Source organism: Dermacentor albipictus, chromosome 5, assembly GCF_038994185.2.
Source record: "Dermacentor albipictus isolate Rhodes 1998 colony chromosome 5, USDA_Dalb.pri_finalv2, whole genome shotgun sequence".
NCBI lineage: Eukaryota > Metazoa > Arthropoda > Arachnida > Ixodida > Ixodidae > Dermacentor > Dermacentor albipictus.
The window spans coordinates 1,002,906-1,029,136 of record NC_091825.1 but is presented as its reverse complement, the minus strand read 5'-3'; the positions used below and the strand labels follow the sequence as shown (position 1 = coordinate 1,029,136).

The 26,231-nt window shown below is 45.5% G+C and overlaps 2 protein-coding genes across 4 annotated transcripts in view; one reads left to right on the top strand and one right to left on the bottom strand.

The window, feature by feature from the left end:
- LOC135912406 (uncharacterized) overlaps window positions 1–26,231 on the top strand; it is a 117,224-nt gene that overhangs the window by 44,270 nt on the left and 46,723 nt on the right. The gene's annotated exons all lie outside the window — the stretch shown is intronic.
- LOC135912407 (serine/arginine-rich splicing factor 6-like) overlaps window positions 8,029–26,231 on the bottom strand; it is a 99,236-nt gene continuing 81,033 nt past the window's right edge. Inside the window, exons 2-3 of the mRNA XM_065444864.2 lie at window positions 15,255–15,330; window positions 8,029–9,298 (exon numbers count right to left, since the gene is read on the bottom strand). Of these exons, the coding sequence (XP_065300936.2) occupies window positions 15,322–15,330 (9 nt within the window). The 3' untranslated portion in view covers window positions 8,029–9,298; window positions 15,255–15,321. The remainder of the gene's footprint in view (window positions 9,299–15,254; window positions 15,331–26,231) is intronic.

Genomic DNA, 26,231 nt, shown 5'->3' with positions numbered 1-26,231 from the left:
GAAAAATGCCGCTTCGCTTACGACGAGCTTCTGTTCCTAGGCCACGTCATCAGTAAATCCGGAGTACGTCCCGACCCCCAGAAAACAGCTGCCATCGCAAAGTTCCCGCAGCCCACCGACAAGAAGGCAGTGCGTAGATTCCTTGGCATGTGTGCCTACTACAGGCGCTTTGTCAAGGACTTTTCACGCATCGCCGAGCCGTTGACACGTCTAACTAAATGTGATGTTGAGTTCAAGTGGGAAACGCCGCAGGCCGACGCATTTGAAGAACTCAAACGACGCATGCAGTCGCCGCCTGTACTTGCGCACTTCGACGAGCACGCCGATACCGAAATCCACACTGACGCCAGTAGCCTAGGCCTCGGTGCCGTGCAAGTCCAGAGAAAAGATGGTCATGAACACGTGATATCTTACGCTAGCCGGTCGCTGTCAAAAGCGGAAGGCAACTATTCTACGACCGAAAAGGAATGCCTCGCCATCGTTTGGGCTACAGCTAAATTTCGCCCTTACCTTTATGGCAGGCCATTCAAAGTCGTCAGTGACCATCACGCGTTGTGTTGGCTAGCGAGTATAAAGGATCCTTCAGGACGACTGGCGCGGTGGAGCCTCAGACTACAAGAATACGACATCACTGTAACCTACAAGTCCGGACGAAAACACTCCGATGCCGATTGCCTATCACGCGCCCCCATTGACCCGCCGCCGCAAGATGAAGATGACGACGCCTTCCTTGGCATGATAAGCGCGGAAGACTTCGCTGAACAGCAACGGACAGACCCGGAGCTGAAAGGCCTGGTGGAATATTTGGAAGGGCACACCGACGTTGTCCCCAGGGCATTTAAGCGCGGATTATCTTCCTTCACGCTTCAAAACAATCTCCTCGTGAAGAAGAACTTTTCACCAGTCCGCGCCAACTACCTTCTTGTTGTCCCGTCAGGACTTCGTCCAGAAGTATTGCACGCCCTACATGGCGATCCGACCGCTGGACACCTCGGTTTTTCCCGGACACTATCGAGGATACAAGAAAAGTATTATTGGCCGCGCCTGACTGCCGACGTCGCCCGTTATGTCAGAACATGCCGAGACTGTCAGCGACGTAAGACACCGCCGGCAAGGCCAGCCGGATTACTACAGCCAATCGAGCCTCCTTGCCGACCATTCCAGCAGATCGGGATGGACTTGCTGGGACCCTTTCCGACGTCAACAACCGGAAATAAGTGGATCGTCGTGGCGACAGACTACCTTACCCGCTTCGCTGAAACCAAAGCACTGCCGAAAGGTAGCGCAGCCGAAGTGGCGAAATTCTTTGTCGAAAACATCCTGCTTCGACACGGCGCCCCAGAAGTCCTCATCACCGACAGAGGAACGGCCTTTACAGCGGAGCTCACCCAAGCCATTCTGAAATACAGTCAGACAAGGCACAGGAGGACCACGACCTACCACCCGCAGACGAATGGTCTTACGGAGCGGCTGAATAAGACCCTCGCCGACATGCTAGCGATGTACGTCGACGTCGAACACAAGACCTGGGATGCCGTCCTGCCGTACGTAACATTCGCTTACAACACGGCGGTGCAAGAAACAACACAGATCACGCCGTTTAAGCTGGTTTACGGCAGGAACGCGACGACGACGCTCGACGCCATGCTGCCCCACGTCACTGACGAAGAGAATGTTGACGTCGCTAGCTATCTCCAGCGCGCCGAAGAAGCCCGACAGCTCGCCCGCCTACGGATCAAGAACCAACAAAGGACCGACAGCCGACACTACAACCTCCGACGACGCTTTGTTGAGTACCAGCCCGGCGACCGTGTTTGGGTTTGGACACCGATACGCCGACGAGGACTCAGTGAGAAACTACTCCGACGCTATTTCGGACCCTACAAGGTCATCCGACGTATTGGCGCTCTGGACTATGAGGTCGTGCCAGACGGCATTTCGCATTCACAGCGACGTCGCGCACGACCTGAAGTGGTCCACGTGGTGCGTCTTAAACCATTTTACGGACGCTAACGAAGTTTCCTTATTTTGTTTTTTTTTTCTTTGCTATTAGTGGTTACTCATTACTTTCGTTTGTTTGCAGCATCGGGTCGATGCTTTTTAAGAGGGGGGTATTGACACGTGTGCTTGTCTTTATCGGGCGACAAGTATTGTCGCCTGGCAAATGTTGTCGCACAGCGCGGGACGCGCCTGTATGTGTCCGGGGTTTCTGGAGGGTTGTCGATGCTTCTATCCGCTGTCTGTTGTCGCCGAACGTTGTGTTATCTGATTTCATCGCTGGACACGAATGGTGTAGAACATTTTAGAAGGCATGCGGGTCCCAACGTTTAATCTGGAACATTCGATGATTGCTTTATAAAAGCCGACGCGCTTGACCCGCTGATCAGATTTTCGACGATCGCCGACTGTGTTCGCCGCTTTCATTGTGCTATAAGTGTAGCCTGTTTTGTGGGCACAGGTTCGCCCAATAAAAGCTAGTTTTGTATTCCACCGTACTGTTTCTTTCTTCACCGTCACTACCACCTGACAATATATATGCACTTGCTCTTCACTCAGTAGCATTGAACTTAAAGTGTTCCCTATGTGGGAGCCATGTGTAAAACCGGTGTCACACGACCACTCTCGATCGCGATCACGCCCGATCCGGATCGAAATCATCGATGCGACTGGCTCACTCTCGTAACTTGCGCAGACGAGCCAATCACGACCGAGAAATTCGATTTGTAACGGACTGGATAGCGGCTAAAAGAGCCCCGTGTGAAACCGGTATCAAATAATGCACAGACGTACGCTAGGAAAATGTGTTGCACAAGGACAAAGAACTACGACATGCCCTGTTGTGTGAAGAGCGCGAACAGAACACATGTATATATATAAATAAATATATATATATATATATATATATATATATATATATATATATATATATATATATATATATATATATATATATATATATATAAAACTGCGAGGGCGCTTCGCGAACTGCATGCGCACACATGGCACCCGCACGAACTCGGCAGGCCGCCGTAAGCGCGAAGGGCGCACAGCGTACATTCCGACGCATGTCCCGAACTGCAAGCAATCGTACTACCTAAAGCATACAAGTTATTTTATACCAAGGGCATGCTCGACTCACGTATGCAGTATCCACAAGCGAGTTATGCAGCGTACATGCTGTATCCATTCGCCAGATAGTAAAATTGATAACAAGCACAAAACTGCAAGGGACTCAATACATTACTACCATTTGAGGCGTCAAATAAAATCGAATTTGGCCGTTTCATATATTGGACACAATATATGGACACATGTGGTACCCGGTAATACCATGAAATACCCATCACGTGGGTAAAGGGGGCGAAAACACAATCGAGAACCTGAAGCGCAAACGATAAAAGCACGGTATGTTGCACGTAAAATTGTCAGTGCGCTGTAGCGCGAGGGAAAAAAATAGGGCGAGCACTTGACCTCACCTTTTGGGATACCGCACTAGTACTGAATCATTAAAAAAAAGCCTGTTTGAACCAGTTCCCTTGTCTGCAACACTCTTGCTAAACGGGAGACTAAAATACCACGATGACGGCTCTATTGCGGAGATCGGCAAGGCAGAAATTTTGCCGCCTTTCTTCGCATTCTGCAAAATGCTTTCTTGTTAGGATCATCTGTGATGTGAAAATAAGCAAGAATATCAGCTGCTATGTGTCAAAACATATGCTTTTTATTACAAGATGTAGGAGCAGTACGGCTTGAACAACGACAGTAGGTTCCTTGAACATTGTAGCTATTTATTAGCCTAGGAAGCGCGCTATATTGGAAGTTGCCATTTTTTTCTGTTCGCAAAATTCAATAACTCAATGCTTTCTCTAAAAGCAAATTACGCAATGATACGTGTGCTGCGTCAGTAAGTTAAGTAGGCAGCACATAATTAGGCTAAACCAGAGGAATATTTGCAGGTAGGGATTTATACCAATGTACAGAGTATTTAAAAAAATGTTTTCTCAAATGTTTTCAGTGTGGAGTAAGGAGTTGCATATGCGTCCAGCGCTGATTTCCAGCGCCTAATTTTTGTTTAACCTTGATGTAACAAAGACGTAACACTCAGCACTCTACTTTGTTACATCAAAAATTTTTTTACAATGGAACACTGCATTCTACTATACGTGCCGCTCATGCACCCCAAAATTTTGGCCCCTCTAAGGAAGTCACTGTTTTAGGTCACTGTTCTCTAAGTTTCATCCGGAACTTAGATAACGCTACTTCCAACACTCGTGAAACCAGCAGCCACGTCTGCTTGCCGCCTTTACACCGGCCGCAAATTACATTTCAAAAATGTGGCACACTCTGCTACGCGCGGACAGCCATATGCACGGGCACGGCCGGGCAAGAGGCGTCGCGCGCTCTCCTACCCTAGCGCGCGCTTGATCACGGGACGTGGACAGCGCGCATAAAGCTGCCATCCTTCTCGGCTCACCCTCGCGCCCTTTCATTCGCAATTAACCCCAGCATGTGGGATGCAACGGGGCACTATAATTTTTGTCACACTTGGACTTTAAACCAAACATCAGGGCGATGGCGAAAATTCGCTTAGGGTGTCCAATAATTGCTATCGCAATAATACACTATGGAGAAAGGTATTATGGAAATTATCTGTGGATGGGTCGAAACCCCCTAATTTCCCAAACACGCACCCATCCACTGGCACGCTGCACACATGGATCCCGCGCGGCACGGTGCATCATTAAGGCGTATCGTTCTTCTCTAGCTCTAGGATCATTTCTGCAGTAGTCACTTGGCGAGAAGCTTAATTTCCAACCTATGCGGAAGTGTCGTACCTGAATTTCGAAAGTACACGGACCATATATATGTTGGCAAAATAATCGGAACTCACTATTTAGATTCGCCAAAATTGTACTTAGCTGCTCACAATTGAACTCATAAGAATATACTACTCAGCCGAGCTCACTCGGGCTCAAACTCGCCAAAATACTGCTCAGCTAGGCTCACTCAGACTCATGGGATGATCTGAGGGAGTTGACTCATCAGTGAGTTTGCCAGCGTATGATGTGTGCTGACCCACAAACCTGGCTTTCTTGAATAAAAACAGTTGGTCGCTGCAGCATATGGATGCACATAAGTGTAATTCAGAAAGCGCGGCATTCTAAAGGCTACCACAGTTACCATGCCATGCTGCAGCTCATTTCAATCATGTCAAATGCAATACCCCTGCCAGCTTTTAGTCAGTTGATCAAATGTGATTGCTATTTATCACATCACAACACCTCATTTTCCTGCCTAAGGCTTTGGGTGAATTTTCCTTGGCATCCATTTTGTTACTCTAACAGGTTACCAGTTATCTGTTGCCTATACGAAATTTGAAGTTGTACACATGTCATGTGGACTCCATGCCAAACTCGTAGTACTGCATGCGTTTTTGCAGTTAGGTCTAGAGTTACAGAATCGCATATGTGTGAGTTACTTTAGTTAGCAACTGTAGCTTTGGAACAAACATGTGCATGAGGGGGTGCTTAAGTGTTACCTGTCAAGACTGGGAGCACCAAGGCAACTTGTGGAGTAAAGGCATGGGCAGTACGAGCCCACAGATTTTACTAAGTGTGGCTGAGGTGATGCGTCTAGACTTCACTATGAAGAGAGCCAAATAAAAGGTTGCCTATCCATCATACCTATTCTGGAGCCTTTTCTTGAGCTTTTCTAAAACATTAAGCTCAGCGTGTACACTTTATCACAGCGTAATTATTACATGTGATATAAAACATTCTATTGTGCAGTATATCCAACTCTTCGTGAAGGCATCTATCCATAGATTAAACAGGAATAGGCTCAATGTTGACATATCTCCACAGGAGCTAGAATCTCCAGGACCTCCTACTGTCACAATGCATCGCAGACGTTATTTAAATGAACTCCAAATGTGAAGCTCTTCGTTAACATTGGCTAAAATTGTATCTTTATATAGCGAAGTGATCATGCATAAATCTGTATGTCATGACAGACCACTTCATTTCTAACGGACTTTAGTCTGCAATTGTTTTCAAGTTCAGGAAAATTGTGCAGTGGGCTAGTTGGTTCGACATACTTAACACTGTTGTGCGGAGTGACGAAGGGACAGGACTTGAGCGAGGAAAGAACACACGACACCTGAGCACGAGCTATCAACTGGTGATTATCACAAGACAATGATTCTGCTGAAAAGTAGGAACCAAAGGAAAAGAGAAGTCGTGGAAGCATACAACCTCAAGATGGACCCACAGGGCTCATGTGTCAGCCCGCCGTCTATTTCACTCAGCAATAAAGAGATTAGCATAATCGCTGACAATAGAGGGTGTAGGTAGACCGGGAAAAGGACTCCTGTGCATGCGTGTAGGCTTTATGTACGCTTCACTTGCAGAAAAATAAACCAGTTCATAGTTTGCGCTCAGGTGTCGTCTGTTGTTTTCTCTACTAGGGTGGTTGCTTGGGCTAGTTGGTAATTCATGATCAAAAATAATGTACAGCGCAAAGGACAAGGACAGTGATAGACGACATACACAGCGCTGTGTATGTCGTCTATCACTGTCCTTGTCCTTTGCGCTGTACATTAATTTTGATCATGTTGTTTTCTCACTCAAATCCTGACCCTTCATCGCTCTGCGCAACAGTGTCAAGTTTTCAGGTTGTTCACTATGTGATGTAGGAAGGGTAAAATTGAGGGGAAATCCCAATATTCTCAGGCACATAGCGAAAAATATGGCCCAAGTCAAGTGTCATTTTAGGCTTCACTGTCCCCTTATAAAGGGCAAATAGTAATAGTTTGAATTCTATGGACGCTGGCTGCTTTTTCTGACTTAACCTAGCCAGTGCTCAGCTCTCAGTTGAAAGGAACAGGTAAACAGGAGGACTTGCCACATAAGCAGGAGGTAGCACTCCAGGCTTAAGCTTAATATACTGCGTGCTTCCACAGCCCTAGGGGGCTAGTCTGTAAGTGTTGACTAAGTGGGCTGTCCATTCCAGTCACGCTGAATGAATAGAGCACGAGAGCCCATGGTGACGATTGCCGCTTGCTCTACCAGCTTATAGCTCTACCTAATCAGTGTGTGCTGAAACAGTCCACTTAGTGGATCCTTACAGAATCCTTCCCTAGACTGATGTTTATGTTGATAGGTTGCAAGTATTGCACTTTCTTTCCTTTCATGTGGGCAATTCCCACATATGGATGCAATTTAACATATTGTATTCATATTGCCTTTGGTCTATACACATCTAATTCATGCTTCTAACCAGGCCTACCAGCTCTTGTCCTGCATATTTATATAGCCTTCTCATTTCTGCATCAACACTACATATGTATAGCAAATTGGAGTCATTCTCCTTTATACCCTCAAGCACTTGAAGTAGACACTGCAATAACCCCGAGGGAGGGGGGACAGTAACGCGAAAACCTTATTGGGCTTGTAGCGCTGCTGAAGGATGCACACATACTATTTATGCTAAAATTCTCAGCAGACATTCCGAAGTCTGTACGAGTTTTACTTTAGCTGGCTAAACTTAATGATTCATTTTCAAGGCATTTCTTGCAACACTTGGTCAAACTGAATGAAACTGGACAGCACAATTAGTCGTGTTCATCTACCTTTTATACGACTGCTGCCCCGAGCATTGTGCCTGTTACTTTGCCTTTCGTTTCTGTACAACGAAGTTCAAGTACACATGTACTTTATCACTGTACAAGTAGAATGGCTTCAAGGCTTTTCCTGGGTATTCAATAGTCACTATTTATTCCTATAAACCTTCCTGCATGTGAAGGCAAAAGAAACTTATTAATTCATGCTGGAAGTATAAAAAGACAGGTATTTGCACAGAAAATGTTTATTTTGAGCACCGAGGTTCTTGCTGAAGTAGATATGTTGTTGGCTCCCTCCTTGCCCGAAGGATATGCTTGCTGTACACAGCACCAGATGATGGCTTCCTAGGTCAGATCAAATTGACATAAGAGGCATTTTGTTTTAGCTCCGGAAAGAGAAAGCAGGATTGAGACATTAACGTGTATAAAAAATACTTGCCTAAAGGAAAATTAATACACAAGCAAATTCACTAAATAGGTTCACTTTCAAGAGCAAAAGTATGGTTACGATGAAAATTACAAGGAAGCTTCACAGCTCATTGAGGTTTCGGTTCAGTAGTTGTTGAGCCACGAGGGTTAGCATGCTAAATCTTGCATATTATGTTTTGTAGAACAATATTGCACTTTGAACAATGTAGTGCCTATTTAAATGAACTGACAAGGAACGCTGAAACTCCAGGCTAGTTTGGTCTGCACAAGATATGATACAGACACTGTACTGCATTCATTTAGTATTTTTGTCACTGATCTCATGCACAAAGGTCATTCACACCTATCCTACATGAAATGCAGTTACTTCTTTGAAGCTTCATCTAGTCCTTGAATTTGCTGCAGGCTTATGTCTAAGGGAGTTCGTTTGGTTCCTGTTAATGTAGTACATCTAAGCAAGTACTATCAAATGCCCATAGTGTTCCCTTGCATGTGCAATACATCCTTGACCCTTTCAATGCACAATACTCATTACATTTGACACTTGAGACTCGTGCAAGGCACCATTTAGTAATATATGCTTGTCCACATCTGATAATACCTTCATAGCTGAGTCATTCCCATGCCAAATGCCTTGGTTATTACTGTGACCATCTCACACTTTTCCTTTAGAATCTTCTTGTCCACTTTAAGGAAGCATCCCGCGACACAATGTCTCCATCCTAGTGGTGCTATGGAGTTAACTTATGTGCTAGTTAAGGCCACTGAAGATAAAACTCTCTGCGACAATTCCTTTTACACAAAAAATGCAAACAATACAGAATAGTCAAAATGTAGTTATCTGGCAAGACTGGCTGCATCCATCATCTTTGTTTGGTGCAATATTGAGGTGGCTCCATGTTACAAGACGCTTGGCGATTATTGCCATTTGACTGTTTGGGACTCTATAAAACACAAGAATTGCCTTACTCCGGCCTTTCTCCTTGTGCAGCGGCCAACGTTATTATTCGTCCAATCGCACCGTGTACTGTTCGTGTGTCCATAGACTAAATTCGTCACCACATTGTTTTCGCGGTATTTCGTGAGTGACCGATGAACTTATCTTGTAGTGGGACTTCTTATCTTTGGCGTCCGCTTCTATCTCTTGTCGTCAGCGCCTCACACAACTGGATGCCACTGGCAATTCTCTTCCTAACCACGAAGAATGCATTCGTCTCGTCACCTCTTCCGGTTACGTTCTTTGGCCACCTAAAGAGGAGATTATAGGTGTCAACTCCTGTAACATTGTGGATGGCCGCGTACTCATTCTACTCTATGACCATATCTTATCTCGAGCAATTCTGATTACCCCTGGCCTTATTCGCTTCTCTGAGGGGTCTGTATTGCTTACTGCAATAAACCAAACTCTCGAACCCCAACTGTTGCCTCGTGGATCAACTGTCACTTGAGCTGTTGACACTCATGTTGCAATTGTCACGAAGACAGCTCAGTGTGTTCTTGCGTCTATTACCGTGCGCTGAACAAAATCGTGCGCAAAGATGTTTACCCCGTGTCACGGATGGATGATGCACTAGATTCACTCCAAGGTGCTGAATATTTTTTCTAGCCTTGACCTCAGACCAGGCTACTGGCAAATACCGATGTCCAAATCCAACAAAGAAAAAACGACATTTGCTCCCCCTGATGGGCTCTACGATTTCAGTGCGATGCCTTTTGGACTCTGCAATGTTCCTGCCACATTCGAACGCATGATCAATAAGTCTTGTGTGGCTTCAATTGGAAAACCTGTCTGTGCTATCTCGACGACATTGTGTTTTCAACCATGTTCTCACGACATTTGCAACGTCTTGATGAAGTCCTTGCCTGTCTTGCAAATGCTGGTTTGCAGCTCAACACGCACGCACGCACGCACGCACGCACACACACACACACGCGCACACGCACACACACACACACGCACACACACACACACACACAAACACACATGCAGTTTCGCCAGCAAGGCCATCAAAGTTCTGGGGCACATAGTCAGCAAAGAAGGTATTCGACCGGACCCCGAGAAGCTTGCTACCATCCTCGAATGTTGTGTCCACTGCGTCAAAAAGACATGCACAGTTTTCTTGGAATTGCTTCTTCCGGCACTTCATATGCAACTTCGCTACGCTCACGTCTCCGCTCCATCAACTCCTCGCCAGTAATGCACCCTTTGTTTTGTCCGACAAATGTGAACATACTTTCCTGCTTTTGCAACATGCCCTGATGTCAGACCCAGTACTGTGCCACTTTGATCCGACCGTGCCCACCATCTTTCACACCGACGCTAGCAGTCAGTCTCGGTGCCATTCTACTGCAATGTGACAACACATTCCGCGAACGAGTAATTGCTTATGCTAGTTGTGCACTAACCAGTGCAGAGAATTACTACACCATAACCAAGCAGGAGTGCCTTGCTGTTGGGCAGTGCAAAAATTTTGCCCATATCTTCACGGCCGCCATTTCACAGTCGTTACCGACCATAACACACTGTGCTGGCTTTCATCGCTAAAGAATTTATCAGGTCACCTGGGTTGCTGTGTGCTTCACCTACAGGAGTACGATTTCAATGTCACCCACAGAGCTGCAAAGAAGCATCAAGACACCGATGCTCTCTCTTGCTACCCTCTGTCGAATCATGACGATTCACCATAACCTCTCCGTGATTGTGTACGTCCTGAGTCCTCTTCATCGGCTTTACCCATTGTAACCCTCGAATGGCTAAGACACGACAGCCCATCTGTCCTTGTGTCCCACCTACGCATCGACCCATACTGCTGAACTATTCTCCAACGCATGGAAGATCTTTCGTTACCTCCAAACGCCTGACTTCGTCGACAACTTAATCAATTCAAGCTGCACAATGGGGTTTCACATTGCAACATTTATCACATCGATGGCAACAAATGGGTCTCTGCAATGTGAGGTGCTTGAAGCCTTTCACGATCATGCGACGATGGTCATCTAGGCTACCACAAGTCTTACAACAGAATATGAAGTCGCTTCTCCTGGCCTGGCCCATCTTCAGCCGTTGCGACGTATGTTGCACCCTGCGTTCATTGTCAAAGCCGCAAACGACCAACAGCTCCTTCTGGCTCTTTACAACCTCTGCCGTGTCCCGCTTCGCCTTTTGAAGTAGTTGGAATAGACTTGTACTGTCCTCTTCCCACGACCTTATATGGCAATCGTTGGATTGTAACGGCCATAGACCATCCAACACGCTATGCGGAGACAGCATCTCTACCATACCGGACTGCTACTGAAGTCGCTGATTTCTTTCTACACAACATTATCTTACACCGCAGCGCTCCGCGCGTTCTCCTCAGTGACCGCAGCCGTCTTCCTCTCTTCTATCCTTACCGAAGTTCTGTGCGCCTCTAACACAATTCGCAAGAGGACGTCCAGTTACCATCCGCAGACCAACAGCTTGACAGTGTTTTCACCGTACCCTCTCTGACATGAGTGCGATGTACATCCGCCCTGGCCACACGAACGGGGATGCAATGCTGCCGTTCATGACATTCGCCTATAACATGGCTAAGCAACGTACTACTGGCTTTTAAAATTTTTTCTTCATCTATGACTGTTCACCAAGCTTTATTCTTCATGTATCATTCCTTTCGACTCCTGTACCCCGATCAGTTCCTTTCTTGGAACAGTTTGTCTCGCCTCGCGGAGTGTAGTCGCCTCGCCCCGCTTAACACCGGCGTCTCCCAGGACGCTCGCAAGTTTCGTTACGACTCGATCCACTGTGCTGTGACTTTTTCTCCTGGTTACGAAGTTCTTTGCACTCCTGTGTGCGTTCCTGGCTTATGCAAAAAATTTATCGTGTTTTATTCGACTTTCCACGGTCACTGAGCAGACATCACCTGTCAATTACCATGTCTCGCTTGTTAGAACGCCACCCGATTCCCGTTGCTCTGGCACAGAGATAGTGCACATCGCCCGCTTAAAACCAAATACTTTACGCATATTATAGTACTTACGCGCAGTCAGGTGGCCGCTTCCACAGTGAGAGAGAATTAGCATGGGCACAACACATGCCTGACTTTCAACTTCATCATCTGCCCATCTTTTCCATCTTCATATATCATCACCAGCAGCACAGTTTAATCCTCGAGTTAGTAGCCCGAGCTTGGCTGGAATAAAGTGGTTCCTTACGATGCATATATATATTTCTTGCACTTCAAGAAACTTCGTTTGACCTCGAAGACTTGAGCACTGAATTGACGGCGCTAAGTATATACAAGACCTCATAGTAGAAGACAGTTCAATTTCACAGTCTGAGTCCCCTTGCTGGTGTAATCTTCCTTCGTGTAATTGTCGCATACTTGGCTATCACTAACACTGCTTCGCCTTTCTGCAAAACTGCAGCCTCTCTCTTTTTTTTTCTGCTAGTCCGAGCATAAGTGCTGCCGCACATGACTGCTGTTGATTCTGATTTCGAGTGAACGTGGCTTGGCCTCATTACGGTTACTGAGTGAACTATAGAGAGAGAGAAATAGAAGAGAGGAAAGGCAGAGAGGTTACCCAGACGCATGTCCAATTTGCTACCCTGCACTGGGGAAAGGGGTATAGGGATGAAGAGAGAGTGTTCCACAGCTATCATGCACTAAGATTTTAAAAAAAAGTTCCGTTACTCGCAGAAAACCTTATGCATATTGTTTCCAGTAAAGTGGAGTAGCAGCCAGTAATTCTTTCGTTACTGAGATTTAATTTGGTAATTATAGTTATCTAACCCGAGAAGTACTCTCATAATCTTCAAAGTGTCAATGAGGTATTTGTTGGCATCCCAAAATGACATCTAACTCCAGCGTTTTCAGCGACCTACTAATTGCGTACAATTTTACCAACTGGAAAATAACCTCACGAACTATGAAAAATACCATGTGAGTGAACTGTCACCCGCATCATAAAGCAGTGCCCTCAAATAAGCTGATTGAAAGTAACTGCATTGCCTATCGGAAACCGGAAGAGACAGCGCACCACCTTGATAATGGTACGGAAGGAGCCCCAACAGCAGGTTTCGCAGCTTCGCAGCTACTCCTTTCTCTCTACGTCGCACTTAGTATCCCTCTCAAGGCCGACTGATAAATGATAACAAAAGCCCCTTGATAACGCAGCCAAAGTGCAGCTCTGACCACACACGAAATGTGAAGAGCAATGTAATAGGCACAAAATGTTTCAAAATCCAGACTTTGCTCGAACCGCATCGAAAGAGTGCGGGCGAAGTTATATTTCGCACCAGAAACTTGCTTCGGACCAAAGCCAATATAAAGTGAGCGTTTTATTTTTCATGAAAGTGTATATGTGCTGCAAAAACAGGTTCGTGTCAACAAATAAAAGCAAATAAACACGCTGGAAAGCGACCAACTTTTAGAGAAAAGGCAAAACCAATGCGTTCACGAAATTAAATATACCACTTCTATGAGCCGAACTGGCAATCAGAATGTCGGCACACACACACACACACACACACACACACACACACACACACACACACACACACACACACACACACACACACAGACAAAAAAAAACTGTGTGCTCTTACTATCTATTAATTCGTAAGCTCCGTTGAACATCAGCCTAGAGGACGTGTTCAAATAGGTCTCCTTTTGCAGCTACGCAGTACTGTCTATTTTATCACACCTTTAGTGGCTTTCTTGATGACCGACGCCGGAATTCTACGGCAGACATCCGTTATCCTTACCTTGAACTAATCTGACGTCCGTCTAATCTGACGTCCGGCACAATCTTTTACATAACCCCAAAGAAAGAAACTGAACGGAGAGAGGTCAGGTGACCTAGCCGGCCTATTTACAGGCTCGTGACTTCCAATCTATTGTGCATGAAAAGTAGCACCCCACCAGTTTGTGCTCGGCTGCTGCTGCATGCAGGTGGCCCACCTTGCTGATACAGCAGAAATGGAAGATGTGACAGCGGGACTTTGCTGAGAAACTCATCCACCACTCCTTTAAGGATTTCGTACACACAACACTGTCCAGTCAGTGCGTGATTGAAGATGGTACTGATTATTACACTGGCGTAAATTCCAAACCACACATTGAGGGACCACTGGTACTGGCGCCGATTGCGCTGTACTTAATGTAGATTGGAGTCCCTCCAATAGTGTGCGTGAATGACAATGAATGTATATATGACGGCACCTGCACAGTTCTTTTTCGCAAACTCATCATGCCACAGGTTCTTAGTGTCAAGATGGAAAACTTACCAGACCCAGCTTGTCAGTTAACAATATACACTATAGAATTAACGTCTAAGGTTATCACTAAGCTGAGTGCTAAAACCCCTTAATGCTTACATTAGGACCAGAATTCACAAATCGCTGTAATATCAACGTGTAAGTGCTCAGAGGGTTCCTGAAGCACTGTTGAGCACATGAATATTAACTTCCAGCCGGGATATACACGTGCGATGGGAGACAATGTCACACTCTTAAAAGTCACTCGTTACAAAGCAATACACAACACCCTTTCTCACAAAACCTTATAACACTAGTAAAATTTGTTGGCCAACATTCGATTTACCCTACTTTGAAGCAAGCACATAAAGAGAACATCCTAGTCTTGATCCACGATTAAATCACTAGTATTAAATGGACCTACCTTAGGGGTAATTTGGCAACAGCACATGTATGTCCATGCTTGTATCGTTTATTGATTGTCCCGCTCTAGTAGAATGGACGACCACGCAGCCTGATCATGCACTTCGTAATGCAGCTTCTTTCTAGAAAATCACAAATACCGACCGCACACACAACCTTTGTCACATCTGCACAGAGCACTCGAGCGTTACGCTGCAGAGAAAGGTTACCAGAGAATGGCTGTTGACAGCGCAGCGATATTGCTATGTAAAGGCTCATATTACTATGTAAACGAACGCTGTTTCCCGCGCGTGCAATGACGCCGCAAAGCACTCATTTAGCGACTTCATTCACTACCACCCTTAGTCGGCGGACGGCAGACCTGAACCATGTGTCAGGAATGTGCGTTTACATTGCGAGATAAATGATGAATACTCTTTATTTTCTCTAAACAAGTGCGCGCACATGCCGCACTTGGGTCATCTGCCATTTACACATTCTGCCGTGTAGCAGCACTGTAACCAGGTAATGTTACGTTCAAGTGATTGTGAAAAAGGCTCTTACCAGCACACTGCAGCACTGGCTGATCGGTGCGGCGGTCCGCGGGATGCGTCACAAGGAAAATAAGCTGTTAAGGAACCTGGAAATGAAGTATCAGGCAGCCGAAAGCGTTGGTTTGCATAGTAGAGGCACATCGAATGGGAAAGTGAAGTACTTACGATAGCTTACGCTAGCACAAGCCCCAAAAAATAAACGATCCACATCTTTGTCCAGTTTTTTGAGCGTAGCTCCTCTTTGAGCTTGCCATTCCGCCGCCAAAACCAAAGACGGATGTGACATCACGGGCGCGAAAAACAAAGAATGAATGCGACATCCCGGACGTGACGTTTGGGTGAACCTAACGCCTGCGTTCCGTCGACCGGGTGAACGTAGACACTTTCCAGACGGGCCGGCGCAACCGTTCGAACCACCGGGTACACGCAACGCCGGCCTTCCGTCTGTCACAATGATTCATTTTCTGCTAGAACAGCACGTGAAAAGCTGTTTTAGCTTTACTATTATGCGAAAACATGTTTTGTTTAACTATGAGACCTTGTTATTGTGTGTACGACTACATGTTACGTAAAAAGGATCAGCGGGCCGCTAAAGTTGGAGGACAGACGACAAGGTTCGCGCTCGCTTTGCAACAGTTGGTCGTCTGTTCTTGCCTTTATTCGCTTGGTCATGCATCGTGGGTGAGTAAAGATGTAATATGCGTGAATAGAAACATTTTATGAAGATTTTACTTTGAGAACGCGTTATTTGCGTAGCCTTATTCACGTTTTGGACGAAGCCTCTATACAACACCAGCCAACACGAGCCTCGCAGACACACATACCGTCATTCCCATGACGGCACGGTGCCCCTTAACCATGCCCTTAACACGTGCCCCTTAAGAAACTCCCATAGACGGTGGCGCCAGATTACCCTCTAGGTGTTGTAGTGAGAAACTCTATGGCCGGACAAATGGGAACCTCTAGAGAGGTGACTGGAGGATTGGTGGAGGAAAAGTAGGGAAACGACAAAATACGGAGACGTACAAAAGCACAGTTGGCAATAGGGGATCAGAAAATTTGGGCGTGGTAGTTAATAGTGTTTTTTTTTTCTTTTTTCACTGTTTCCCCTAGGTAGCATATTAAGCTGTATAGTAGCAAGAGCTTGGTAGCGCAACCCATCGCCCCGTTCCAAAGGGGACGCTTATAATATCCATCTATCCATCTATCCTTTACGGAACGTATGGCGCAGCGCCAGCGCTGCACGCTGATATTTCGATAATCCTTTTCTGTGGCAGTCAAATAGACATGCAAATACTCGGCGGGTGTTAAGTTGCATCCCCGAAACTCACTTCATATAAGAGATGAATGGTGTGTGCATTCCTAGCGCATCTCAACACCCATTAGACGCATTTATTAACCGGACAGCAAAGGTTTTGTAGACACCGAAGTAGTGTCGTAAAGCCGTTAAATTTGTTTTGAACCACGTTGCCACGTAACCAGATATTATTCGGACGGAAAATAACGCCGTAGTAAAGGACATCAAATTGATTTAAACCAACTCGGATTCCAGGTGCACACATTTTGTTTTGCGGTTCGCATTCACAAAAAGCGGCCGCGGCATCCGCGCCCCAACGTCAAGCGCTTAGTTCCTCAGCCGCTGTTGCAGGAGAGAAGGCAAAACGATATGTACGTACATAGCCCAAAGCCAATGAGCTTCCCTGCTTGGCATTTACCTTCTTTCGCGATAAACATTTGTCCCTCGTTCTTTCATTCTGTTTCGCGAGCCCCCCGCAACTACATTTGCACAGTTTATTCGTGATTTTTTTTATTTGCATCATGAAGTGTTCCAGAACGTCAGGCTCATGTGCGAGTATGAGACACACCAACATCCTACATTTCTATGGAACGAATAAAACATGTAGGAATGACGCCAAGTAAAAGGGATCTCTGCAAAACTACACACAGTATGCCAAAGCATAGAAAAACAGTGCAAGTACATTCCTACCCAAACAATGGAAACCTACAGTGAAATTAATATGCGCAAATAAGTTACTTGACTCATTTTTAATGATATTCACAAAATTAGCTTTTTGAATTCACCAGAAAAAGTTGTGCATTCAGACGAAACAGACAAAAAAGGGTCAGCATATGTTGCACCAGCCTGCTAAGAACGGTATAACTAACTTTAAAGTGCAATTTATTTATTGGTCGTGCTTCTCTTCACTGATTAACACCTTTAACGTAAAATTGCAGCCTTGTTAGGACATAGAAACGCATAACTGCTGATGTGAAATCATCAGCATGTAATTTGCAGCCTATGGCATAGCCAAATTTAAAGCTTTCACTAGAATCATGACATCAACTATGCTGTCACTGCAAAGCTCTTCTTTGCTGAAGAAGGTTGTAAATATATTCCCTCAAGCTTCTTTAGTGCTTCGAAAAGCAACTTGGAGGGATACAGCAATCCTACCCTGTCACAAATTTCGTGAATTTTCAGACTGCTAATGACACAAGAGTTCTGCAAAAGAGAGCGGTAGTCCTCACATTTCTTGCGAATAAAAAATTTCTGGGCGACATACCTCGCCATATATAATGGATGAGGCAGTCATCGCTCCTTTCCTCCACATAAGCTCGGTGCTCTGCCGGAGTATTGTTTAGCCTTTGCTCTATACCAGCGTCAGATTTCCAGCTTCAACTATAACTCCTCAATTGTGACGCAACGTCCCCTTCCTTGTCAGAATTATCAGTTGAGTGAAGTAGCTATACCAAATCTTTACTGACCTCTGTGTTCCCTGTTTGGATTGCCTTCGCCAAGACATAAAAAGGCAGTTCACAACAATGAAACATTGAGACGGTGTTGGGTATAGTGTACTAGAATATTATTCTAGTACACTATAGTGTTGGGTGATCGTTGGATCCGCACGACTACCTCAGAAGAAGTTCTCCAACATTTATTGGCTTAGTCTAGATGTCAATAGATATTTAAAACCCCCTCCTTCCAAGTATTCTAACAGAGCCAACGTGCTGCGCACAATGTCACACGGAGCCTATCTGCCGTCGACTGGCTCAAGCCGCAGTCCTTTTGAGTGGGAAAGCATATTTAGTGCCAGCGAACAAGGACAGAAGGGAGACGACACCACAATGCGCTAACTTCAACAACTTGATTTTCAGGAAACACCCACCTATTTAACCCATGGACAGTTAAATAGGCGGGTGTTTCCTGAAAATCAAGTTGAAGTTAGCGCATTGTGGTGTCGTCTCCCTTCTGTCCTAGTTCGCTGGCGCTAAATATACTTTCCAAGTCTGTCTACCAACCGCCCAACAACTGGCAATCGTTTTGCATGTGACTCCCAACGGGACAGAAACTCAAGGAATTCCTTCAGAGCCCTTCAGAGAAAGCACATGGCAAGCACGCTGCACTGGCCGCAACGCGTGCGTCTATTTGTCGCATAGAGTTAGTAGAACAACTCTAGAGGAAAAGCTGGGCCGGAAAAATGGGAACCTCTAGGGCGCCGCCCTGTTGCTGCTGGTCAATGTGGCCAGCGCAATTACTATTGAAAGAGCTGAGAACAAGTACAGGTCACCTGATGCATTTTCATCTAAAAACGCATACCTGATGGCTTTATGAAGGTGGTATTAATATTAAGTTTACAGAAAGCGATCGCTAAGTCCGTGACTTAGGGAAATCACGATGTACGCATTCATGCAATAAAGGATGACGCGAATTTCGGTTTCGAATCTGTTTTTTGGATGCGTAGTAGTTTCGTTTAGCTTTGACATGCGATCGCGCGTCGACATCGGACGCTATGGCACATTCGTGCCTTATGTGCTACCGAAGCCCCGAAGTGGTCTGGCATATACCTTCACATGTAAGTAAACGAATGTATCTCCTTGTTGAAAATATCACGCGAGTAGGCAGCTCTTGTGGTTTATCACAATCGTTTGAGAAGCGTCACAGTAGACCATTTTTCTGCATGCGGAGCGGTGTTTTTATTTGCAGGTTTCCCTTGAGTAGGAAATTGCTGGACAGGCGGACCAGCACACCGGAATTGTACTGGCGAAGCCACAAGCAACTCAAAGAATCTGTTTAATTGTTGCACTTTGAACAATCATGCTTCTACAAAGGCCACAGCAGAAAAACAGCTTGATGCCGAGTATTTCTGTGCCACGAAGTAATCAAGAGGCGAGTGCCTAATGCGGACGAAATCGAGACTTAGAACGACAGAAAGCTGAGCTAGTGGGTAAGGATTCATTATGCAAAACAGAGGCGAGGCGTGCAGACAGGACACAAGAGCGGAGAAGTGGGCGGCGCTCGTGTTGTTTGCTTGTAAATACTCTACTCTTGTGTCCTGTCTGCATGCCTCACCTCCGTTTTGCATAACGAGTGCATCAACCCACATAATAATAGCTTAGGCGTTTTATTAACTGTACAATATTTTCAACACTTCCTTGCATGCCATTTCATGTGGAATATCTTTTCTGGTCACAAATTTGTGCAGCGAATCTATTTGCATGATCGACTCCGGTCCTGTGGGACCATTCACTTGCACTCGATGCTGACTCCTTTACATGTATCCATAAACTGCAGATATGCACATCAGATCCCTGCGAGCATGTTCAAAATTCAGTTATTTTCGACAACTGGCACATATGCAATACTGACATAATCCCGAATACCACTAAGCAGCTGGGACACATTTTTGTTGACCATACTCGCAGGTAAAATAAGTACATCATGTGGACAGCTCCAGCACGTTTTCCTTAAGTCAGTGTGTACAAGGGTTATGCAAAAATAATTTTTTCCTCGCGCACCGATTATTTTGCTGTATACGCAAGAGAACCCACCACGTTTGTGTAACATATCTTGTGCATCACACTAATATGTGCTTTCATTTACCAAGTCAGATGAGTTACTTTTATGGCTCATTCAGTCATATCACACTGCAAGCTGCATTCATCAATCTTCAATTGGATTTTGCAAATGTTTAATGAAACATGTTTCCCATTTATGCAGATATGCAATGGCAAGCCCTTCCATGTGTTCCAAAAGTAAAATTTAAGCTCTAAATTAAAGAAGATATTTCTAGTCAGAAACAAGCAAAAATGGTGACTGCAGAGTATCAGAAGCCCAAGGTACAGAAATTATAAGAAGTGTCGAATGATTTTAAGGAAAGAGTCGTATTTGAAAATGCAAGACTCTTTAGTGGAGGTCAAGCAAGTCAATATAGGTAAAATACTCTGCAAAATTATGCAAGTGAGGGGATGTCAAACAATGGGTCAGGAAATGCATTGTTTTTCTGCAAAACAAAAGCTGATTGCCGTTACATAAGCCACTTTAGCATCATGATAAATTCAGAAATAAACCAAAAAACAAGACACGCAAAAGTAAAAAAAAACATTTAATGATATTCCAGCAGAACTTTTTGTTGGGCTAGTTGGTGCATAATACTGAAGTACTATAGCGCCAAACAGACGACACAAGAAGAAGAGACACGGACATAAGCGCTCGTCCGTGTCTCTTCTTGTGTCGTCTGTTTGGTGCTATAGTACTTCAGCCATTTAATGATGCTCTCTCCACACTGGGATAAATAAAAACAAACACATCACATCTAATGTGGACATATCAGATGCCTTGTGAAACTCTAAAGGAACAATTCAGTTTCGAGCTATGGCACTTGCCACATAGACGTGGGGGGGCCTTGCACCAATAGTGATAGTTACCACTGCATTTAGAAATTGAAAGCATTCATGCAGACAAGGATGATTCTTTATATTTTTGGCTACCACTTCAAATGCCTCCACCAAGTGTTACAATGCTGCACGCAGCCATACTAAGGATCTCGCAGCAACACCTGCAGGTAAAAAGCAGAAGCAGTCAAAGTGCTGGTGTGTTCTGGACACTATGTTTGAAAACTTTTAGGCAAGAAGAGTGCAAGAAGCAGACATAACAACTGCATTTATTTCCATAATTCCCCATTTAAATGGCCTTTTCTTTTTGCTTAGACAATGCCTACGCCTAGCCACAGCAGCTCCCTCATACAGACTCCGCAAGCCAAGAGGCCGTGGAGGCAAATGCAGGTAAGAGGCAATAAGCAATAGCACTGGTATCGACATTCATCTAATTTCGTTTTATTTCGTTTAGGCAGCCAGCACACCTCGAACGGCCACCTTGACTGCGGGTGTGTCACCCTAGTCGCCAAGGAAACATTTGAGGGAAAGTGACAGGCAATGTGAACAGCCACTTCTTCATGTAAACAATACTCTTTCTCTCGGATGACTCCTACGCCTCGCCACGCCAGCACACTTGTGCACAAAGATGCTGCAGAGGCACGTGCAGGTCAGAGGCAAGAAGCAGTGGCACTGGTGTCGACATTTACCCAATTTCTTTTTATTACACTGAGGCAGCCAGCACACCTCGAACAGCCACCTTGACTGCAGGTGTGTTAGTAGATAGATTCCTGTTGTACATATGCTCATAATAAACTTCAGTAAACTTGAACTTCATAATAAACTTGAAGGCAAATGGGACATTGATGCATTGTATTTTTGAACATTTATTGTACACATACAATATATGTTATACTTTGCAGTACTGCAGAGCGTATTTTGAAGCTTCCCCCTATATTTTGCACCTTTAATTACGTATCTGTTGTGTGGCCCTCAATGCAGTTCATGTTGTAGCAGCTGCTTTGTCTGTGTATCGCACATTGGCTTAAGCTCGTGATATCCCAATACTTCTCTCACATATACAAAATAAGGTTCTATGTAGTCCTCAGTGTTACAACAAAAAATGAAAGTAAACAATCCGATCGTGGAATTGTTTTTATTACAGTGATTCCTACGACAGTTACTGACAAGTTGACAACTTGAACTGGTCAATCGGTCCATAGCCTCCTCTATTTTTCAAAAATAAAGGAGGCTATGATCCGTCATGGCAAGGAATTGTATGTATACATAAAGAAAGGGGGTATGTGTGTGTTTGTAGTGGGGGTATAGGATTAGAGCGGTACGAAAAAATGTACCAACACCGTCCTCTAGACCCATTCCGTTAAGGTACCGTAACAAAGCGTATTATGCATAAAGTTCATACAACCAACTCTGATATTACTACAGACGCCAGGCGACGCGAGCTACATTTGTCATGATGCATTCGCGACTGCACCGGATGCCCTCCACATTATTCTCGTTAATCGTGCTCACTGCGCCAAGGCAAAAGAAAGACCGTGGGCGCAGGTGCCTTTAAAGTATCTCGACCTTGCGAGGCACGGCTGCGCGTGCCAGGGGAGCTGTCCGTGCGAACACTCCCTGGCACACACCTGCCTCGGCGGCCCCAACCTACGTACCGATCTGCTTCGAGCTTTGATCCCCCCACTGTACCTCGGGTGCCCTGGAGTTCCTGCGCCGCCTGCTCTGCTATCATCTCAGGTGCTCTCCTGAGACTTCCGTTTGTCGGTTACATGTGCCCTACAGCTGGATCATTACTTATAATAATAAAAAAAAAACGATCTATCGTCACGACGATAGATCGCGAAAGCGGCTTTTGCAACATACCGCGCCAGTGCGAAGAGAATTACGGAACGCCAACGAGGAATCTGACCACAGCTTCGAGCTCGTAACGTCGTCGAGTGACACTCCTGTAACAGGCGTGACCGCTAAAAACCGCATACCGCCGGAAACTTGAACAGGATCATCCCTCGGTTGCATAACTGCCAGCTGTACGGCCAACATGGACCACACCCACACCATCCCGCAACATAGAATAAAGAACGGACTTATAAAGCCCAAACACACGGCTGCACGCACACATCACAACACTGCAAGCGAGACGCCATGCTGCTACGCTGCTACTGTTGCCGGATTAAAACTGACTACTGTCACCAAGTCTAGCAAGCGTCTCAGGAGCTGGCAACTTCGGCGCGTAGCAACATGGCGGCGCTCTTGCGGTTCCCGATTTTAATGCATGGGCCCTATGGGTAGCTTGTCCTCTAGAGTCAGTATAGTAACCCTATGATTTGTCGTACAAAAATCCCTCACGTGACCTGATCCTAGGTGCCTAGGGACAGCATCGTTTAGGGATTTTTGAGAAGGCGCGATGCTGGCACCGAGCGACGCCGTGGCGTGTTCGTCCTCGGCGTGATCGTTCTCTGCACCGCGCGTTGTTCAACATTGCTCATGTGATTCTGCGTGCGTTGCTTGTGTATTGGTTGTAAGTTCTGTGTTACTTGGCGGAAAGCCGTGAGTAGTGGCGGTGCGGCAGCGGCTTTGGCCTCGGTGAGCTCTGGCAGTACAGCATCTGCATTGTGCGACTCGTGCTTTCTTGAGAACCCGGCGGTGGTGACAATTGAAATATCGAAGTGGCCTAGCGCCTCGGCAGCGAAGTTCTGCGAACCGCGATGTGGCGTCGCCGTGTCCGACTTTGCTTAACGGACATCGAGGGATGTGCTACTCGCTGAAAGTCATGTAAATGCAACTGCGTCGACCGCCCACTGTTCAGCGCTGAATGTGTGTTTGGTGTGCTATGCTTGAAACGAGTGGTACAGCCGTGCAGCGATGGTGGCGGAGGAGCAGAGTGGCTGAGGGGCTCCGTTTGTGCGTTCACAGACAAGTGCTCCCGTCTTGGTCTCATTAGCGGCTGTCGCGAGATTGTGGTATGCTAGCTCCTTGCCTAGTATGTAGTTTACGACGCTAACACACAGCATGTTCACGTTTTTCCGCGCTATATGTCATTTGCATGACGCCCGAGTTGAAAGCGAGACATACCTCTGTGTTCTTTGCGTTTGTGTATTGTAAATTACTTTCTATTGAGGAAGTTTTGGGAGTCTTATTACACAAGGAGTGCGAACGTAAACATGAGCACGTATGTGTGTCTGAAATTTTGAATTACCCATAATACCCTTTACGACTGATAAGTGGGCTACACGGCCTGTGTGAATCAGCTACCGTATGTTGCGACGCTCTTCCGTGTGGTAGAGTGATGCATGGTGCGCGTTTATTTCTGTACTGTTGTAGAAACCATTTGTTTATTCACTCAATACAAATGTACGGCGTCTTTGCCGCAGTACATTTTAGTTACGCGGTGAAGCATACTAAATGTGGGAGGGGGCCGCTATCAGCCAGCATAGTATGTCCACTTAGGCGACCTGAGAAGCGATGGGTGCGCGAATGTATAATTAAAGAACTCTTATTATGTCCAGAGACAGTGGCCCCTTTTCACTTTTAGTATGCTTTACCGCAGTACATTGCTTAGGCTTCACCACGAAGTATTAGTGTTTTGCGAGAAAGATAATCGTAAAAATCCTGATTATGCAACGTTTCTTTTGTAGCTTGCTACACCGCAATACAGGGGTGTAAGTAGGCATCGTGCAGTAAAGCATACTAAGAGTGGAAAGGGCACATAGGTTTACACTGTGCTCATTATTTTCAATTGTGACATAATTTGCAAGTGCATCTGTGCTCGCGGTAAGCTTCATCGACAATTCTTTGTACATTACAAATTCATATTGCAGGGAAGCTTACTAAAGCACATTCGCCATTATGATACGTGTTATTCCCCTTCAATGCAGGAGTACAATGCGGATTCTTGCACCTGCTTTTGGCTGGACTGCACATACTCTATGAGAATTGATTCATTGTTCATAAGTGCACTGGTACTTTGCTCTAAACTGGAGGGCTCAAGTTAGTATGGAAGCACAATCTTTATCAAAGGGCCAAGATGTTGCCGAGATGGTTGCAGCACAGCTTTTTTTTCTCCCAGGCACCTTTTCTACTTGAAGCTTGCATTGCAGTGTTTCGAGCCTCTTTGAACCAGCACATAGTGTATATAAAAATTGGACACTGATTGGGAACATCACCTAAGTTCATGCCTATATATAGTAAAAAGATGTAGCACGACCAGGCAAAATAAATGAAGGGGGTGGGCTGTAGCAATACTAAGTGTTAAATGGTGCTTTATCCTCTCCCTTGAGTTTTCTGTTTTTGTGCTTTTTATGGATCCTCTGCAGTAACCATGCAAATGCCGAACTTGAGCTTGTTGGTTTCAAGTGTCATGGTTGTTAGTAACAGAACAGTGTGATAAACAAACAATGGATTGGAGGCATCCGTTCACCTTGCTTGTCCCCTTGGTGCTGCTTTATAAGCACCGTAAGCATCCAGGCCAACTAGGAAGGGAGGTTTGTTGCAATTGCTTCTGAACTTTATTGCCACCAAACCAACAGTGCTCTCAATGACAGATTTTGGACAGTAGAATGCTTGCACCCAGCAAAGCCTTAAGAAGGAAGCATTCAGGATGGGCGGCGGGGGGGGGGTGTGCAAAATGGGCCTTTGAAGCTGGCAGCATTACTGAAGGGGCTTTGCCCATCTGTTCTTTTATGGATACACAAAGATAATTTCCTCTTTAAGAGGGATTGTTTCAGAGGTCGTTACATGGCAACAGTGTTGGGTGTTTAGTAGCTTGTCTTTGCCCACTGTTAATAACCTGTTTCTTCTCCAGTGCCCCTGTGAAGTGCCTACTTTTTGGACACAATGTGCTCTCCATGCACGCATGCATTTTCAGCTTGTAAAGACGTCCATTACCCCTTGCCTCAAGCTGGTCGTTGCTGATGTCACCCAAGAAGGCATTGGGGAGTATGGCAATGTACGCTTACAAAACACTGTTAATACCAGTGAAACCAAATTAATGGAGCTGCTGTTGTTTTTTTGTCCACTCCATCCTTGTTAGTTACAATGAGCAATGTCCGAACAGAAGGCATATGTAGTTGATCGTGCATAGCCTGTGCACTAAGACTTATTGGCATATTATGACCTTAGCACAGTGTTTATATGTAAAAACCTTCTGATGTGTTGATGACTTCCTTCTCTTTATCATACTTTGCCTGATAGGGCCAGCAAGTAGTCGGTCAACCAGATGTTCAACAGGCTTCCCACTAGTTTTGCCAGAGTCTCCTTTACCAGGGTGCTGCTCATAGATATATGTTTTCTTGACCTTGCACTGCACTTCAAGCATCGC